Source organism: Akebia trifoliata, chromosome 10 (assembly GCF_017979445.1).
Source record: "Akebia trifoliata isolate Shusen 1 chromosome 10, ASM1797944v1, whole genome shotgun sequence".
NCBI lineage: Eukaryota > Viridiplantae > Streptophyta > Magnoliopsida > Ranunculales > Lardizabalaceae > Akebia > Akebia trifoliata.
Genome location: NC_141384.1, coordinates 26483729 through 26505051, shown reverse-complemented (window position 1 = coordinate 26505051; position 21323 = coordinate 26483729). Strand labels below are relative to the sequence as shown.

Sequence of the window (21323 nt, the reverse complement as noted above, 5' to 3'; positions counted from 1 at the left end):
GAGAAATGCACACCATCTTCTTATAAAATCACGAAAGTGTGAAATTATTATTTAAAAAACACTTCCCTTACTAACTTAGTAAGATTTTTATTCTTACTAAGGGTCTTTGAGCTCAAATTGGCAGTCTAATACCGCAGTCCTCTAGATTTCATAGAAAAACTCAGATAAAAAAAAAAAAAAAAAAACATTTGTTGGGGGTTGATCCAAGATTTTGAAAATGAACAACTACCAAACTACCATAAAACTCCCAAATTTAAAATTAAAATTCAACAGTGAAAAAAAACATTTTTTAAATTTAGAATTTTTATCCTTTACAACCCTATGTCATTGGATCATGTATTTGGATGCCACAAGGTGAGCTCAAGATAATAGTTAGACTTCATTACTATTTATTTAGAAAAATTCTATTGGTTTCCCAAAGTCTTATTTATTATATCCCGTTCACTTAAATTATTTCACCTCCTAACTAAAAATTAATGCATGTAATTTAAACTGAGACATCAAAAAATATTTCATAATATTTGCACAAGATTAAAAATTAAAAAAACCCACGGATTGCTACTATCAACAACAAACCTATCAAAAAGAACAAGTTGATATCAACGACGATCGTTTACTCTAATCACTTGATGTCGATCTTATGCTCCACTCTTCGATCTCTCTCCATCAACGAATTTTTTTTTGTTCCGGACCTAATGTTCTTCCCTAAAGTGAGAGAATGACTATTCTCAAAAACTATTAATTTTTGAAATTTTAAATTCAGTTGGGTTGTAACAAGGAAAAGTTGGGTTGCCAATAGAAGTTCTCTTTATTTAAGGTTGAGTAATTTTGAAGAACCAATTCTGATTTTGGTGACAATTAGATAAACCTTGCGTTCAAACTAATGGCATATCCCTTGCGTCGGTCTTCCAAGAGATGCATAACAAAACCCTTGTCTTCAACCTTGGAAAATAACCCTGATTTTCTCCTAATAATCCATTGTCTTTGATTTCTACTGAAAGCTTTTACCCTCATATGCTGTTTAAAGATTCTATCATCTACAACCATAAAACCTCACCAACAAGATAGGGTTTGTATCCCAAAGATATAAAGTCTATGGTTCTAGTAGATGTCACGTCAGGAGAGTATTTTGTTTTCTTGGAAACCAAGGATACCCCGAACTCTAAGAGCATCTGACTAATCCTCGAGCACATTCAACCCCCTCTCCCCCACACACCCCTATAATTCCTGAAATAAATCCTTGCGGATGGCCCTAAGGAACAAATCGTATTCCAGTGACCTTCACTTCAGAGACATGACACTCTGGGGTCATAAATCATAATGAGTAACAGTTCCTGAGGCATGATCCCTACCATCTCGCCTAACCCAAAGGTTAGATTACAAGAAGAAATTGGTTTTGCAATGTAAGTTCTCATAAAACATCCCATATTTCTCCTTGGAAACAAAACATAAACAATTTTTTTTTCAGAGAGTTAGGCAATTTTACAGAAATGGAACAACCCTATCCACAAGAAAACAGAGAACTCCAAACACAAGATGGCAAATCAAAATTTTCAAAAAGAAAACAAGATAATCAATCGATCCATCAAATCTCACAATGGTGGGAGTACTTGAAAGTGAATTAAATAGTTTAAGTTGTTTCCGTTTTATCATAAATTATCCCTCAGTTTCATTTCTTCCCGTTATAAAACCTTTTCGTCTTCATCTTAGCTGAACAATCCCTGCACTAACCAGCTTTTGAATCTTCTGCATCACTTGAGGGTTCTTAAGGTGATGTTGTGCAGCAGTCGGGTTCTCTTGTAGATCAGTCAGCACCTGTCCACCACAAGTGTACCCAATAACCAAAACATTAGAAAAAATGCGCGTGAAAGCTGAAATCCACTCTTCTATCATACAAGAATTCTTAATCTGCTGTATTAACATACCTGTGCCATGACCGGATCTGATATAATGTTTTGAATCTCAGGATCCTGCATGCCCTTTGCCTATATATAAACAAACAAAATGTATAACTCTACTTTTCAAGGATCTTGATAAAATGGTCACAAGAAGAATGGATGAAATAATAAATAATCTAACCTGTCTCTCCTTCAGTTCATCCGGGCTAAAGTCACCACGGTTGCCCTTTTTAATCTGGTCTACACATCTGCAAAGGATTTTGTAGACAACATCATGCAATTAAGGTTAAGAATCTGACCAATTGGTATTTTTTTTTGAAAAGATAATATTTTTCCTGATTATGTCAAATACAAGAGGACCATAAAACTTATGTCAACATACCTTCGCACACCATCCATTAATTCCTGGTTGTTTGGGTCATGTTTCAGCCCCTCCTGATATGTCTCCAATGCTTTATCGTATTCCTTCATGAAAAACTGAATTGTACCTTTTCGAGTGTAGCCTTTAGAAAATGTTGGATCAAGTTCAATGCACTTTTCTGCATCCTTCAATCCCTCGGGCAATGCCGTCAGCTTTGTGTAGCACGCCGCTCTGTTACTGTAAACCTATGAAGCAACAAGAAACCATTGGCCTCAAACACTGTTATAATAAAACAAATATATCTAACCCTGCCTTGCAAAGGCAAAAAAACATACCTTGGGGTCTTTTGGGTTCCTTCTCAAGGCTTCTGTATAATGTTTCACGGCCTCTGGATAATTTTGCTTCTTAAAATACTCGTTGCCTGTATATCAACAACAAAACTTAGGCATGAGAATTAGAAATGCCATTGTTTAATCCACATCTAATCAAGAAAATACATAAAGAAGAAGCCAATTCACAAGAAATGCAGAATCAGCTACTTTTGTTCTTGTGCCTTCAACTAATGAAATTATGACAACAACTCGACACAAATGCATGGAAATAATTGGCAAACGCAAGGAAAACAAACAACTCAGAGGATATTCCATCAATCTGAGAAGCAGAGTTAACTTATTTGGTTTCAGTGCAAACAAATTTAAAATTGACTGCAGCTTGTGTAAGGTGCATGGTGATCACAGAAGCAGATTCTGTGTGCATTAGATTCATTAAAAAATCTGCAATCAACACTACCAAACGTCAGCTTCTTTGTAAAGTTGAACCAGTTTTTAAAATTTCAAAACCAATTGGAAACCAGCCTACTACTTTAAGTGGTTTTCAAGTTCAATTTTCCCATTCCCAAATAAAAAAACAGAAGGCGTGCATGTGTTCAAAACAATTTTGGAATGGACATATACTGCACTCATTATTTAATTGGAGAATCTACAAATTTTTGAATTACCCAAAAGAAATCTGCAAAACTTAAGGTGGTACATGTGAAAGTGTGATCATAGTATTTACGGAGGAAAAGAAGATGAGAGAGTTTCTTCAAGGTTCCTCACTCAAATTAACCACAAAAAAGCACCAATGGCCCAAATCCATCGATTGTGTGCAACAAGGAATAACACATTTCCACTTAACACTTTGTTGTCCACGACTTAACACAAAATATATAATAACCACATCTCACTAAGTTCAGTCCCTATAAATATGCTTAAACTTGGAGAATAAACATACACTGGAGCGCCATTAGGAGATTATCAATTGATTTTCAGAGGACCATACCTTTCTCACGCTCTTCATCAGCTATTTGTGGATCAAAATACTCTTGCTGCTCCAGTTCTTTCTTTACTTTCTGAGCATCATTAAGCTTTTTCAGTGTGTCTGGGTTCCGATGCTCTGTAAGGGCTTTCTGGAAAGTCTCGATAGCAGGATCATAGTCCTTTGAGCATTTTGCCATCTTCACCAAAGCAGTTCCCTTCCTGGTCAATGCCCTTGCAACCATCTTAAAGTCTGCACGAAGCTCTCTCCCCCTCTCAACAGCTTTGTCACAGTCCTTTATACATTCCTCATACTGGATACAAAGGTTAGATTTATGTTATAAAGATATGCAAGAGAAAGTGAAGATATGCCCAAAATCTGAAGGCTCCTGGAGATAGATAACTATATGGTCATCGTACCATGATTTTTAGGTTAGAAAATATAAAACATAAGTAAAAGATGTTAAGAACGTGCTTGCAGGTGCAGTAGTGAATGTGTCGGAGCCCTCAATAAACTTCCCAAATGGTTGGTTTCATCCCTTATTGCCTTTATTTTTGAAAGTCCCATGTTGTGTATATTTTCCTCCACTCTCGGGTGTGCCATTCCCCAGTTAAGCTCCATGACCCTTTATATTCGTAGTTCTCCCCTTCTCCAAAATATCGGTCTTTTGGAGTAGTCGGTTGGTTAACATGGTATCAGAGAGCTAGGTTCGCATATGTCACGGGTACGATTCTTTCCACTCTTATGGATGAGACCGTGAGGGTGAGTGTTGAGTGTATATTTTACTCCACTCTTTGGGATGTCCCAGTTATGCCCCATGATCCTCCAATATTCAAGTCCTTCTCTCCAACAGATCGATCTTTTGGAGTAGTTGGTTTGTTAATGCATGTAATGCACCTTGGAAATAACCATTTGAGGGTATTTTCGGTAAGAAAAAAATTGACGGCAGTTTTGGTAGAACAATAAAGTTTGGAGGTACATTTAATGCATCTTAAGATGTGCCCTTAGGGCACACGTTAATAAAACCCAAAAAAAAATCCATTAAGCAGATACACAGATGCCAACAATCCTCCTCCTTCTAGTGGTTCGTTAGTTTAAGCAGGGTTTTGTATTGGTACCACCTCATTGTTGTAGTGGTGGGGTTTAGCTAACAACAATAACTCACTAACTAAATTGCATAGAAAAAGAGGCCGCAGAACATAATTTGAGAGATTCCAAAAAACTAGTGCCGAAGTTCAGTCATTCAAACCAAGGTATTAAATTTCGATTTCGGTCAGCCCGGAAATGGAAATATTTTGACCTGTGTGGAAATAATTACAATTTTGTGGAAATAATGGAAATATTGTGAAAAATGATAGAAACATCAAATAACTTTTTTGTTCTACTAACTTCATAAGATGATAAATCATAAATGAAAGGTAGAAGTAGATAAAATTTTACAAAAGGTTGAAAAAAATAAAAGGTTTTTTATTACAAGTTCTAGATGAGGACATTTATGTCATTTTATACCAGTCAATTAGAAAGGATTAAAGTCAAGGGAGTATCTCAAATATTTAACAAAAGGTGGAGGGTACATTCTTAATAATATTAAGAATTTTATTTTAACAAGTGAGGTCAGAAAATATCCACTGTCTCCTAAAAGTTAAAAGTCGACACGTGGAACATTTTTAGAAATTAACAAACTTGTTGTCTAACAGCAAGCAACGTGTTTTAACAGCAGAAATTTACTCTACATGTGCCATGCCTTTGTTCCCATACAGCATAATAGCTAGCAAAACAAAATTCTACTCTATTCTTCTTCACTGTCTCTTGGTTTCAAGGGAACCATCTCAACAATCAACAGGCGGCGATTCCTAAGGGCAATGAAGTTGATTTCTCCGAAGATCGCTCTCTCACTCTCTCTCAACCACAAATTAAGATACATAATTTTTTTTATTTCCTAAATACGAAATACAGATATATGATTTTTTGGGGGGAAAATCTTTACCCTTTCATTTATTGTCTCAATTCAAGATATTTCGAAATATTTCCACCAAAATATTGACATTTTCCTACTCAGTTTTTATTATTTCCGTCGAAATCTATTGTTTGCCGAAATTTTGGTTGAAATATAGACAAATAGACATTGTTATTTAAATTTTGTATCAGTGGCTGTCGAAACAGACATATTTCAACCGAAATATACAAAATATGTCAATTTTTAATACCATGATTCAAACTAAAGTAAGCTTACAAATCAATCATAGAAAAAGTAAGCTTACAAGCACCTCCAACTTGTAAATTTCATCCACTGTATTCTATTTGTTTTTCACTTGGATACTATTCCTAAAATTTTCCACTGACATGGATAGAAGAGATGATAAATACCCAATGAGTTAACAACATAAAGTTAATCTATAAGACAATTGAGGGCCACTAAGAGCAACTCCCCATTTAGCACTATCAACCTACAACACTTATTTTCTATATATGATCATAGTTCACAAAGATGCCATTCCTATAGTTTGAATGGCTACCAGTAGAAAAGGTACTAATTACCCAAAGGGGTAAAATAGTAGTAAGGGACTGACAGAGAATTAGCAGATGAAGAGAAATGAAAGACAAACAGCCAAGCACATGCACACACACAAACCCCAACGATGAGGCAACGATGCCACAATCTATCTACCCTTTAAATACATGATCAAAGGAATATTAACTATATAATAATTCCTGGAGATATGGACAAAGGGGCCCAGCATCAAAGGATGTACGGTATGACAGTGTTACATAAAACACTCATAACAGGATTGCACAAGAAAATACATTCAAATAACACTATAGTCTCCAATGCTTCACCCAGGAGTGTAATTCTTGAATGTAATTTTCTTCTTTTATAGCAAAGAAAAAACTGCCTGATTTAAAACTATGGTCTCCAATTTTCTTTGCAAACCATGAAATATTTTTTGACAAGGGGTCAGTGGTTAGTCATTAGTAGATAAAGATGGAGTTTGAACACAGGTTGTAGTATCAACACTTAAGAGACCTTGACCAACTTAGCAAGCTGGCAACTTTGTAGTTCCATACTCCCAAAAGAGCAGCAAAAAAAAAAACATAAAATATATATATATATATAGGGTGGGGTTCCGTAGACACATAAAGCTACTCATAAAGCTACAACGTTTTTGTCTTATATGGTTAAAAAGGTTCGGAATGAGCTGATTTTTTGTGAGGTTGATCTCTGTGGTGAGGGGATCATCCTTGCAAAAAATCATTCCATTCGAAAACTTCTAACCCCATCAAAAGTGATTTACAAAAATTCGACGGTCTAAAATTTTTCAACTTGTAAACATGGGGCTAGAAGTTTCATAATGGGCCGATTTTTGGCAAGGATGATCTCCTCACCATAGAGATCATTCTCACAAAAAATCAGCCCATTCCAAACATATTTGCCCATATAAGACAAAACACGTTGTAGCTTTATGAGTAGCTTTATGTGTATACGGATCCTAATCCATATATATATATATATATATATTTCCGGTCCAAAAATATTCTGTGAAAATAGTTTGTAATAGCTATACCACTTCCAACCAACATCATTGTGCTCAGTGTAGTCTTTTGCCACATTATATATATACATTTTTTTAATAGTTTAAATTTATTGATTGAACAAAAACAATACAATAGGTGGTCGAGATGACCCACCAAAAAAGTAAACTAATCACAAAAAGAATCCCATCTAAAGACAAACTCCACAAAAAAAATTAGGGGTCAATTTACACCAAAAAAATAACAGACCAAGTATTCTAAGCACCACTTCATGAAAAGAAGAGATTGCATCTTTGAAAATTTCTACCATTTCTCTCCAACCAAAGCCCCCAAGTAATGGCAAAGGGATGGAGTCTCCACAAGATCTTCCGCCCCAAGAACATAGATTGATCCCAACTTTGAAAAAGAGACAACAAGGAACTAGGAACCACCCAATTGAATTTAAAAAGATTGAGGAAATGATGCCAAATAGACAGAGAACTCGCAATGAATGAGAATGTGAACCACCAACTCATTAATAGAATTGCACAAGAAACAATAGTTTTTGGTCACAAATCCCCAAATAATGAGAAGATCAAGAGTGGGAAGTTTGCCCGACACGGCTAACCAAGTGAAAAAACGCACCTTGATCCCCAAATGAGCATAGAAGAAAAATTACTGATCAAATTTATAGTGTGAACTAGCCCCAAATAGCGAAGATGTTTCCTTCAGTGCGAATCCACTCTCTCCTATCCTCTTCCGTACAATCCCATCTTGCATGATCAAGGAGAGTAGTAAGTTCTGTCACCTCTTGAAATTTCCAATCATTAAAGACCCTCCTAAAACCCAAATTTCAGACAATCTAGTTTCCCTCAAGGTTCAAAAAAGCAGCACACTCTAACTTTTTCTTTGACGAGAGGTTGTATAGGCACGGGAATTTATGACTCAGAGGAGAATAACCACACCACCAATCCTCCCAGAATCTAACTCTATCCCATTTACCCACCTTGAACTTGACCCATTTCCTGAAATCCTTGACCCATTATATAATAAAACACAACGACGGGTCCCATTCCAACTACAATGGAGTGGGGTCCACACCACCCACTTTATTGCTTTTCTTCTTCACGCCTTTCAATTTTATTGTCTTTCATCTCCTCCTTTCTCCCCTTCCAATTTTACTATATTTCTTTTTTTAGCCCCTTCATCAATAATACCCCTATAACTTTACTATCTTTCCTCTTTTACCTCTTTAACTCCAAAAAAGATGCTTGTGCCTAGTATATCAATGGTGGACCCTACTCCTTTGTCTCAAGATATATAACCCCATAAACAACTAATCTCGAGGATGGTTGCCCCTTCTCTTTTGTCTTCTCTCTTCTTCTCCTTCCCAAGAATACCCCCAACTTTATTATTTTTTCTCTTTCACACCCTTTACCCCAAAGAAGATGTATATATATATCTTGAAGTTTACCTCACACCAAACTTAAATCATGATGAAGATCTCCCTCCTGTTCCCTGCAAAAAGTCTTAAATTTGGGAGAGATTCTCAAATCAAGACCCCATCTGACAATCAACTTAGCAATAAATCAAAAAGGACTAAGTTTGAGAATGAGTCAAAAATCCTTTACCTATTTGTGATTCCTTTATTTACAGACTCAGAGAGTCAACTATCTTTTGGGATTTTTCTTGATGAGAATATGATCAATTTTTCCTTATTTTCAGTATCCTTCTCCAATTAAGAACCTTTTAATCTTATCATTTTCATTTTGTATTAATTCAAGACTTTTTTTGATATGGATCTCCTAATTTGATTTGAAAACTATAATACAATTAGAATTTTATATACTTTCGAAAATCTTCTTTTAAGATCTGCTTGAGTGCTCTCCTTACTTCACGATCTTATCTAAATAAAATAATCACTCGGTTGCGCTCAACCAAGTGCTTTGCTTTAGTCGCGTGTCACTCTAACTAAGTCCTCTTTGGACTTCAGAAGAATTGACACATGGAGAGTCTCGATTTAAACTAATCATCAGTCGAGATAGCTCGTCAATACTAATAATGCAACATGTGTCTATCCTGACTCAGTTTTCTCATGCGATAGTGGCCACGTTGAAAATTCATGTTGTCCACGTTAGCAAATGTAATATTCATAAGACACATCAATAATTATTCTAATCATATTTTATAACATTCTTATTCTAAAGCATTCCAATAGTGTATAAGACCACAAATTCTTGTAGTAAGAGAATATACAAGAATATTATAGATTCTTCCAAATTTCTCCATAGCATTCTATATTTTTCTATCACCTACTAAAGCTTTCTAGGATCTTATAGTATTTTCTAGTATCTGTTTTTAAAGGAAAAGTTATTAAGTCGCAATATGAGACTATAACATTCTCCCTCACTTGATTCGACAGCCTCATTGTTCCCTTTCATATTTCACTTTTTCAAGTTACTTACTAGGGCCCTCGTCCCTCATCTAACTCAATGTATGCCATGTATATTTTATGTTTTCATGTTGTCACCTTAACCCTTCATTGGCTTTCATTAAGCCTAACCTGCCTATTCACATAGCCTTCTTGGCTTTGATACAATACCCTTGCCTTTATGAGTCGTTTCCTTGGATCTTCCATACCAATCTCATCTCAGGGTCATTTCATGCATCCATTGTGTTGTCAATGCCTCCTTGAGCCCTCATTGGCCCTCCCCTAGCCTGATCTTTTCAATCATCTTATCCTCTTAACCTTGGTGACACAAATATTTCGAGCCACTTACTTGGGTCCTCCATCCCTCGTCCAGCTCGACCGTTATCATTTCTATTGAAGTGTAATCTCAATAAATTTCCTCTAAAACTTGAATTCCTTTGAACCAATTTCCTACCTACTGTCGAAACGTGTGAGAACGGACAATTGTGAATGTATAATTACACTTATTAGCACAGACCAATGTAAGCTTCCACATGGTCACTAACGCATGAAAAAGCTGAGTCAGTATAGGCACACGGTACACTATTAATATTGAAGAACTAATTCAACTAATAAGTGGTTTAAGCTAAGATCACCCACGTGTCAACTCTCATGAATCCTAAAAAGGATTTGGCCAGAGTGACATGTGGCAGAAGCAAAGCACTTAGTTGAACACAACTAAATGATCATTTCATTAAGGAAAGATCATGAAAATAAGGAGAGAACCCAAACAAATCTTAACAGAAGATTTCCCAATATACATAAGATTATAATTGTAGTAAAATTTTTATATCAAATTAGAAAGAAGTACAGATTAGGAAAACTATAAATCAATACAGAATGAAAATAATAAGAATAAAAAGTTCTTAGTTGGGGAAAGACACTAAGTCAAAGGATGCCAAGAAAGTTATCAAAAGAAATTGATTCCCTATTAAGAAACTCAACACCACTATTCCTAAACAACTTGAAGTCAGACCTTCTTTTTTGCATTATTACGAATACGAAAATAATGGAAAAAATTGAATTCAATATCCATAAATGAAGAAATCAATACATACGTAAAGGACTTTTGACTCATTCTCTAACTCAGCCCTTCTTGATTCTTTCTAACTTGATCATCAAAAGGTCTTTGATTTAAAAACCTCTCCAAGATCTAAGACTTTTTGCAGAGAATAGGAAGGAGATCTTCATCGAGATTCAAGTCTGAGGGTGAGGTATATACATATATACACTAAATGTAGATTATAAAATGAGATTACATTTTTTTTCTTTATAAAACTTTAGTGGACATGTAAGGCATTAGTTCAAAGGAGGGTAAGAGGACCAACTTTAATAGATCCTAACAAAAAATTGCAAATCACATAGAAGAGATAGGTGAAGATCAGGAAGCCTCATGTTAATAAAATCAATATTGTTATTGTACTAAAATTCTCAAATCAAATTAGAAGGAGATCAAGATTAAGAAGGATCTTGAATCAACAAAGAATGAAAATGAAAAGAATAAAAGATTCCTAACTAGAGGACAATAAAGATGCTTATAAAAAAAATGACACTAAAGACAAGGGAAGACTAATAAGATTCTTGTCAGGAAAAGGCAAAAAAAAAAAAAAAAAATGGACTTTCTAAATCTATAAATAAATGAATCAACACATAGGTAAAGAACTTCTGACTCATTCTCAAACTCAACCCTTCTTGATTTCTTGCTAACTTAATCATTGGAGAGTCTTGATTTAGGAACCCCTCCTAGATTTAAGACCTTTTACAGGGAATAAGAGGTGGATCTTCATTGATAATCGAGTCTAGGGGTGAGATAAACTTTTTTACCTATGTATATGATGTAGCGAAAGCATATAAATGAACAGATTCAAAAAAAAATTGAGAGCTTGTGTTCAATGAAAAACACAAAATCAATTTGAATCAATATATTCAATTGATAAACAAACAATAACTTGGAAAAAATAAAGCATAAATAAATAAATAAATAAAGTAATTAAGAGAGAAAAGATAATTGAATTGATATATTTCTAATTAATTTTTGGAACTCCTTATATAGATTTTTTTTTTATAAATCCTTATTTAGATAACTCCTTCATAACAACTTAGAAACCTTTTAAAACACTAAAAAGTAACTTTCTAATCCAACTATAATAGAATACTAACTTCTTAAATCTATTATAACTCAATTTGGATACTTCTAAGCACTTCTAATTATAGCCTAAAGATAAAAATAAATTTAAACAAAAATAAAAACTAACAACTAATAGTACTTCTAAAGTAACTAGAAAATAGAAACAAATCCTAATAGAATTAGAAAACTACTTAGAATTGTAGATATCCTACAGCAATATATGTGTGTGTATGTGCGTGCGTGAGTGTGTGTATGTGTAAAGTGAGAGTACTTTTTTTCTTCTTGATAAGTATAGAACTTTACTAGACATGTAAGGCATTAGTTCATAGGAGGTCAAGAGGACCCACTTTAATATATCCAAACCCAAAATCGCAAATCACATAGAAGAGAAACGAGAAGGTCAAGAAGCATCCTAATAATAAATCAAGCATAGAAAAGATAAGGGAGTTGAAATGACTTTGGAAAGATAAAGTAAGAAATGAAGGCATTCAAGAAAATGTAAGCATAGCTCCTATAAGCAATAAACTAAGAGAAAGTCAACTAAAATGGTATGGGAATTGTTCAAGGAAGGCCAATTATAGCCCTACTTAGAAGAAATATTTACATTGAAGGTCCTAAAAGAGAGAGAAGACGTAGTTATGGACAGGCTGGAATGGAGAAACAAGATAAGTTTAGCAAACCCCAAACCTTTGGGATAAAGCTTTCGGAAAAGAAAGAAAGAAAACAAGAAAAGGAGCTAAAGGTTCGTGATTACTCATGTCCTTTTACAAGCAACACCCATTTGAAAAAAAAAAAATCACCAAAAAAAAAAAAGAAAAAAGCATTAGTGCTTAGAACAGTAGAGTCAAAGTCCAATATGCATCATGCTTTCCCTCCATAAACCACCGCACACATATGAATAAAATTGTACTAGCATATTCACTCAAGTCTTTGGGATAATTTTTTTGGGTCAGAGTGAAATGGAGGAACATGATTTGTTTAACCAACTACAAATCTTTGAGAAAAAGGATTTCTTTTCCCATTTTTTGGGAAGAGAAAGCAAGAAAGACAACAAGTTTGGAAAAATTGGATTAAAGGTCACCAAACAGGACGTAAGAAGCTTTCAAGGATCAATAATAATTATTTTTTCTATGTGGGGATTCACTAGGGAGCCTCATGTGACCTAGCTAAGTCCTAAGAAAAAATATTTTTTTTTGTTTAACCCTAAGAATTTCTTAACATTATACTTGTACTAATAACTTGCATGCTTGAATTATATATATATATATGCACAAGCAAATAAACCTAAGTAAACTGCCTACCCGAACGGACATTGTTCGTACTAGAGTGGCAAACCATGAACCGCAATTCAAACCTGGTAACATAGGTTTACAATACTTCCACATTGATCAAATAATACAACTTCTGATCGAACACTAAAATCTACTCGCCCACAAGTAAAAAAATATAACAAATTTTCACTCTCTAAGCTTACCATCAAACCTCATTAATCAAAATAAAACAAGATCAAAAAACAAATATAGATGCAAAGTTCATGAGAAATTAATTACCTTTCCCATCTCCAAGTAAACCGCCGCTCTGTTTGTGATAAACGAAATATCCTCGTCGTCGATCTCTATTGCTTTCGTATAATGCTCAATAGCATTCTCAAAATCCTTCTTTTTATACGCTGCATTCCCCAACTCCTTCTCCTTCTGCGCCTTCACCTTCTTCTCCTTGTCCTCGTCCATTACCTCGGGCTCCGGTTCCAGCTTTGGCTCTGGCTTCTTCACCGGCTCACTCTCTGGCTGCTTCTTTGGCTCCGATTCTTCCTTAGCTATCTCCCTTTCCATCTCCTCCTCGTCCATTGGATTCATTGACTTCGCATTAAGTAAAACCCCAATCACTTGCATCATTCTCTGATCCTTCAAATACAAACTCAAATTATTAGGGTTTCTCTGCAAATCTTGAATCATTTTCACGAAATCCGGCTGTTGAAGATAACCCCTCGTCATCGGATCAGCCGCCAATTTCACCCACAAATCTGAACCTTGGAAAATATTCCCAAAAGGAGAAGGCGAAGACGAAGATGGAGGGGCGCGAGATCGTACGGCTGAAGATTGAGCATCAGCGAGACCAGATTTCAAGGCTTCGTTGTTGGGGTCGAGTTCGAGACCTTTGTTGTAAGCGGAGATGGCTTCATCAAAATTACCGATACCGAGATGGGCTGCACCGAGACGACTGTAGGATTTGGACCAATCGGGTTTAAGCTCGACTGTCTTCTTAGCGTCTGAAAGCGCTTCTGTGTATTGGTGGAGAGAAGCGTAAGCGGCGGAGCGGTTGGAGTAGAGGACGTGATTGGTTGGGGCGAGAGAGATGGCTTCTGAGAAGAATTGAATAGCTTCTGAGAAGCGGCCCGCCGAGAAAGCTGCGTTACCTTTGGTTTTAGCTTCTTCAGCCATTATGAGAAATTGAGAATGGAGTAGTAATGGCTGGTGGTGTTGTAGGGTTTTGTTGGGCTTTTATGAGAAGAGATGACGAGTTGGAGTTGGAGTTGGAGTTGAGATTTCTAGGAGAGTTGCAACATTCTGGAAAGTTCGAAGTCGTAGGTTAAAGTTGAAACTGTGCGTTGTCGATGGGTTGCACTCGTATGGATTTGTGTCCCACGTGGGAGTTTTATTAAAAAATAAATAAACGTTGGAGTGACCTTGGAGGCATCTCCAAGGAGTGGCGAGTATATGCCTCGAGATACGAGTAAAATGTATCTATGGACATACGCACACCGCCACATCAAGGTGTCCCTTGTGTGTCTCGACTAAGGTCACTTCAGACTCTAAAACAAACACTTTCCTATTAACTTAGGTCATTGAACTAAATTGGATTACCACAGCACTTGAAAACTACAACCCTTTAAATTTCATGAAAAAACATACAATCCAAATCGAAAGAGTAGTAGGTTCTTGGCTGGTTAGAGGCATGCATCCCAATCGCTTCTTCAAATCCTTGATTAGGCTTTATGCAACAACATACACCAACATTAGATTGATTTTAGTTGGAATACATCGGATCATGGTTTTGGATGCCACAAGGTGAGCTTAGGGACCTTACATTAGTCTTACTCTTGTTTAAATTATGAACTCAAATTTAGAGTATTTAGAGTGGGAGGGGAGTGGGGCTCTGCGATGTGTGGGATTTATTTTTAATAATAATATGTGACATTTAAGTGTTTCAGATGATATTTGATGCATTTGTGATAGATGTTAGGCGGAAATTATTATTTATATGTGTTCTTTTGTTGGTTGAAATATTAATTTATTACCTATATAAAGGGAGGATTGTTTTGTACGACTTTTTCGTTGGGCAAAAATATCTTCTTTTTTTTTTCCCTAACAAATTCATTTTATATCCTAGTGCCTCTTCAATTTCTATGCTTCTTATCCAAAAAACTCATTGTCTTCTTGTCTTTACAACTTCTATGCAAACCCCACTTCTCTTTAAACCTTACTTCGTATCATCATCTATTAATCACTTTTTCAGCTCTTAATAATTATCTTTACAAGCATTACTTCTTTGCGGCTTAAGGTTATCATCAAACTAAACGACTCATTGTCTACCATAGGATCTAAGAAGTCGTGACCGACGATTTGTCTATTCTCTCTTTCATTGGGATTGTAGGATTCTACGAAGAAGACTTTTATTTTGCTTTTCTTCGTAACAGAGCTTAGTGTCTTGTTCTGAGAGTTTGTTTGATTTGTTTGGCTTCGTTATTAAGATCTTACATAAAAATGGAGATATCTCTTCTTTACAAGCTTGCATCTCAATCTCTTTCAATTGCTTGGTTTATTTGTTTTCTCTATTTTATTGATTTGTGTCTTATTTTTATTTTTATTATTATTGATTTTTGATAAATTTGCATAGGTTAATTTTTAATTCTTTATTCTCTGTGGATCCACACACTTTTATGTGTTTTCCAAATTTTGGATCTTAGCATGGTTTCAAATCTTGCTATTTGTCTCGTCTCGTTTATAAATGAGTTATTTCATCCTCCACTTCTAACTGAAAGCCCAATCATTTTCAATCTCTTTGAGTAAAATTTTTAAATCTCAACTTCAACTTCAAACCTAAAGATTCTATCTACTTCAAGTCTTTAACATTTTTAGAGAAATATTAAAAAAATGGAACTTTGGAAGAATATCTAAGATTTTCTCAAATGGTTAATGAAAGGTAGAAAACATTGGATTGAAGATAAGTTTGAGTAGATTAAGTTAATTTATCATTGAGGTTAGGTTGGAGATGATTGATTTTTGGAAAGAAAAATCAAGAATTTTGGTTATTGAAGACTGGGGCCAAGGGAGGCATGGCATCATTTTCAGAGGTATCTCTGGTCATCTTCAATGTTATGGTAAAAAAATTTACGCTTAAGATCACAACACTTTCAATATTTAAACCTCAATAATAATTTTTGGAGAAGTACAATGATGATTTTTCTAAATTAATCATTTTCAACCTTAAAATTCTACTAACTTCTACTACAAACTTAAAAAATGAGATAATATGGAAGACGATGATTAATTTTAGGTAGAAATATCAAGGTTTTTTTTTTAAACCAAAGATTAAAGTGAAGTAAAAAATAATGCATGATGATGAATAAATAAAAAATGATTTTTGATAGAGGTTGAAGAGCTTGAAGGTGATATAATTTTGGACGAAAAATCAAGATTTTAAAATCTATAAAATTTTGTAGATGATAGATTTTTCAGGAAAATAAAAATAAACCAAAAATTAAAAGAGATTTCCACAAGAAGTTGAAGATAAGGGCATTTAGGTAATTTACTCTCTTAACAAATCTTAGGGCTAGGGTAGCATTAGGGGTGCACATGATTCGGATTTGTGCAAAATCAAAATCGAACCAAACATAATCGGTTCTACAAATTTGGAATCAAACCAATCCAATTACTCTATAGAATCGAATCAATCCAAACCCACCTTGGTTCAGATTGGTTTACGATTCTCATACTTATTATTTTTCTCAGTTCTCATTCTTGTTATTTTCAATAGTAAAATTAAAATAGTTAAAATTTAAAATTAAACAAAATAAATATTAAACAAAATATTATGTATAACACATAACACGCATAACAAAAGGGTTTGAGACTTTTAGTATTGTTTGAATGTTTTTACTTTCTTTGATTCTATTATACCCCTAATCCAGAATCGAATCAAATCAATCGATTTTTTTACACAGTCTATACCCGAATCAAATCATATTCAATCCGAACCAATCCAATTCAAAAAACTTTTTTACACAATCCGTACCCAATCAAATCATGTTCAATGGAATCAATCCAAAAGCCTTCGATTAGTTCACTTCTCAGATTTATTGTGCACCACTAGGTAGCAGGCCATGCCATGATTAGTGAAAACATTGTAGGGGTATCACTAATATTGACCAAAAAGTGCAATAAAAAATTATAGCGAGCTCATATGCGTAATTTGTATCTGAGATCCAGATGCAATGTTTTGAACCTTGAAAAACTTTCACGCAAATCTGATCATTGCTCAGAGATCTAATTTGACAATTTGATTTATAAATCAATATTTTTATCTATACTTAAACGATGTGGGACTATCTGTTACGCTATTCCCATAAAGGAGGTGAGAGTGAAACCTCTACTATTTTTTATTCTAATAAATACATGAGTCATCGTGTGTGATGGAAGTGACGATCCAACAACATTCAATTTTCGATTCTTCCTCACATAAACGCCATATCTAATTGCATGGTTTGGTGTGTTATAAGAACAAAGTTGGATTTGATTGATCACCCAATCATGAATCGCCTTTTGTTTATATATATACGAAGTAGTTACTCAAGTTGAATCATCCCAACATTTGAATGCTTTCTCAATGGTTACAGATTTTCCACCTCAAACTTCATGTTTTTGTATTAAAAAACCAAATTTTTTTTTTTTTTTTTTGAATTACCACCACCCATTTGACAAAATTCCTCAAAGGGTATGATTTCACTACTGAAATCAAACTTAACTTACTCTCAATTGAAACCGATTCATATGCCATGTCTCTACTACACAACACTGCCTTAACAACCATCACCCGATTTTCAAGAGCTATGTCATATCGTCTCGAGCGGCATTGGTGTTCTAGATGACTTGGAAGCAAGTCTTGATCGCTCAACAGTTTTAATCACTTCTACACTTGTAACCCAAATCATACATTCTTGCAAAACTCTAGTACCCACTAGGAGACTCCTCAGATTCTTCGTGTGGTCTTGGAAAAACCTGAAATATACATTAGGGGACGACACTCTTAATTATGCAATCGGGGTGTTTGCGGAAAAAAAAGATCTCATCGCATTGAATATATTGGTTTCGGATCTCCAAAAGGAGGGTTGGACAATGGAGACCAAAACCTTTAGTATTGTCGCCGAGACATTAGTAAAATTGGGGAGAGAAGACGAAGCGGTGGGGCATTTCAAGAACTTGGAGAAGTTCAAGTGTCCGACAAATAGAATTACTGTAACAGCCATTGTTCATGCCCTTTGTGCCACAAGGCATGCAAGAAAAGCTGAAGGAGTCGTTTGGCAGCATAAAGGCAATATCTTTGGTGTTGTGGCTTGCATTAGTAAGAATCTTCTTCATGGATGGTGTGTCCATGGAAATGGGAAGGAAGCTCATAGAATTCTCAATGAGATGAAGATGTTGGTAATTGCACTGGACCTGTTTTATTATAATACATTCCTAAGGTGCCTTTGCAAGAGAAACCTAAAATTCAATCCCTCTGCGCTTGTTCCCAAAACTTCTACTTTGATGATGGAGATGAGGTCTAATGTTATTGGCCTGAATACTGTTAGTTTCAATATCTTGCTATCTTGTTTGGGTAAGATGAGAAGAGTGAAGGAAGTTTATCAAACCCTCTATTTGATGAAGTATTCGGGTTGTTGTCCTGATTGGGTCAGTTATTATCTTGTCATTAGAGTTTTGTATTTGACAGGGAGGTTTGGAAGAGGTAATTGGGTAGTGGATGAGATGATTGAAGATGGGTTGAGGCTGGAACCGAGGTTTTACTATGACTTTATTGGTGTTCTCTGTGGAGCTGAGAAGGTGGGCTGTGGTCTCAAGCTGTTTGAGTGAATGAAGAAGAGTTGCATAGGGGACTATGGGCTGGTGTATGATCTGTTTATACAGAAGCTTTGTAGAGGAGGGGAGTTTGAAAAGGGTAGACAGCTTTGGGATCAAGTGGTCGGGGTATCGTTCTTCTATGCTCAAGCAATGTGCTGGATCCATCGATCACAGAAGTATTTAAAGCCAACTAAGAAGGTGGATGAAGTGAGCGTGGAGAGAACAATGCTGGAGATTAAGAATAAGAAGAAAAAGAAGAAGAACACTTTGGACAATTACTTTGCTAAGTGTTTGAAGTTAAACAATGGTGATTTACTATCCTGTTTGCAACCTGCATGATTATGAGTTTTAGAAAGTTTAAGATCTAGTACAGTTATTTGGAAGCTATTTTTGGACTGGAAATATGAACACCTTTGGGATCACTTTAATTTGGTGAATGTTTGAGATACCCCCATGTTTTCAAACTGGTGACATACACCCCCTGATTCTCATGCTATTCTGCAAGATTAACAAGAAGTGGTTTAAATACCTTCATCTTTAGCTATAGCCAAACATCCCTGACTTCAGTCCATTGCCTTTAAGCTCTTGTAGAAAGTGATGGATTTTTGGGATTTTTTCTACCCAAAAATCCATAATTTTCTACTTCCTCAAAAATCTTATCTTGTTCTTGAGGGTTGAGCTGTTGAAGGGGTGATTTATTTTTCTTGACTGGAGATTGAAGATGAGGGTATATAGGTCATTTTCTGTTAGTCTCTAGAGAAGACCTAGGTCAAGATGTATGCCAATGGGTATTTCAAATATTCATCAAAATAGGGATTGGTATTTCAAGGGTGAAGGGGCCTTGATAACTAAAGAAATCTGATTTTATTGAGAATTCTTGGATGAATATTACAAAAGCCCCAATAGGGTATTTATAGACATTACATCAACCAAGATATATGAAAACTACCTAATATAAATATTCTAAAATATCCCAATTGATATATTCTAAATATCAATATATATTCTAGAATATCCTTCATCACAACCTTTCATTTGTGATGAGATACACTAACAATGATACAATGTATCTCATGCATCTTAATACAGTGCATCTTATTCTCTAATATCCTCCCGCAATTGCATGGTCCTTTGAAAAAGGAATATGCAATTGGTTTTGTTGAATAACTATTTAATCTCATTAATGGATATGTTCATTGATCGTTGAAGTGTCAATCGTGCTTGCTGGAGGTCATCGTCTGTCTATGAAGTCCATCACGGTCGCATCTCGCTCTTTTTGAGTCCGTCGGAGCCGGTGACTTATTAGACCAGATCTGTCATGATCTCTGCTAGAAGCATAAAAAGTAGGATTGTGCCATTTAAATAAAAAAACTCTCGTTGGAGAGATTTTATATAGGAAAAAAAATGAGATCATGTAACATGAATGTGTGAAATTGGAAGATTTGTAGAGATATAGAAGGAGTTGTGATTTTTATTGAAAAAACAAAAAACCTAGAATAATAGAAAAGAAGAGAATAAAAGATATCTAGATCCGAAACATAGAGAAAGACGGTATTTTATTGAAAAACAAAATACTAATAATATAACAAAATGATTAAGGTTCAACGATGGCGCCACCGCCATCGCTGTAGAATGGCGCACCAAGATCGATGTACTCAGTGGAGCTTGAACTCTGATACCATGAAAAAAATATGAATTTTATTTATAATTCTTGGATGAATATTACAAAAGCCCCAATAGGGTATTTATAGACATTACATCAACCAAGATATATGAAAACTACCTAATATAAATATTCTAGAATATCCCAATTGATATATTCTAAATATCAATATATATTCTAGAATATCCTTCATCACAACCTTCCATTTGTGATGAGATACACTAACAATGATACAGTGTATCTCATGCATCTTAATACAGTGCATCTTATTCTCTAACACCAAAAGCTGTGCAAATTGGATAAATCCGAATCCGTAGCTTAATTTATAAGGCAGTCGATCGATTGAACTGCTTTGATCAGTAAAGCGATTTCTCTTAATTTCTTTTATTATTACCTCCATCCATGTCATTTTTGATCATTCTCTTATTTTAGAATTTTCAACTTACATTTGGGAGTACTAGTAAAGTGCATGTGCACATTTTTATAACTCTATATACTTTTAGATTATTATGTATATATCATAAAAATTTGTAGCATCGTAATTGCAAATAGAAAGATTATTTTTAATTATATTGAATTTAATAACTTTTCACTGAATTATTTTCAACATTAAGCAAAAAATTAATGATGGCTACTTATAATTTCTTGTGAATATAATAAATATTTAAAATATAATTATAATTTTTTTATTAAACCATAATAAAATGTTTGTATTCTAATATTGTTAACAGAATTGTGAAAAGTTAATATTTGAATAAAATATTTTTAATAAATATAATTAATTAATTATTATTGTAATCAATTATAAACATAAACATATAAAATAAAAAAGAAAATAACTAAGGAGCTGAATTGATGGGCAAACATGGATTTAATGTT

At 34.6% G+C, this 21323-nt stretch overlaps 1 protein-coding gene and 1 pseudogene across 1 annotated transcript; one reads left to right on the top strand and one right to left on the bottom strand.

Annotated features, from left to right (window-relative positions):
- Positions 1-1535: 1535 nt before the first annotated feature.
- On the bottom strand, positions 1536-14206 carry LOC147393485 (hsp70-Hsp90 organizing protein 3-like). The gene is made up of 7 exons (XM_086455379.1): positions 13214-14206; positions 3580-3868; positions 2595-2680; positions 2281-2504; positions 2080-2146; positions 1926-1985; positions 1536-1815 (listed from the first exon to the last, which is right to left on the bottom strand). Exons 1-7 carry the CDS (start codon positions 14102-14104, stop codon positions 1702-1704), a joined length of 1731 nt encoding a protein of 576 aa, XP_086311505.1. The 5' UTR covers positions 14105-14206; the 3' UTR covers positions 1536-1701.
- LOC147393484 (pentatricopeptide repeat-containing protein At5g61370, mitochondrial pseudogene) lies at positions 14131-19563 on the top strand (annotated as a pseudogene).
- The last annotated feature ends 1760 nt before the right edge of the window (positions 19564-21323 follow it).

Coding starts and splice junctions, on each gene's coding strand:
- LOC147393485 (XM_086455379.1), bottom strand. CDS start 14,104: ATGGCTGAAGAAGCTAAAACCAAAGGTAACGCAGCTTTCTCGGCGGGC. Junction 2,505..2,594: donor GGAACCCAAAAGACCCCAAG/GTATGTTTTTTT, acceptor GTTGCTTCATAG/GTTTACAGTAACAGAGCGGC. Junction 2,147..2,280: donor TTAATGGATGGTGTGCGAAG/GTATGTTGACAT, acceptor AATCCTTTGCAG/ATGTGTAGACCAGATTAAAA.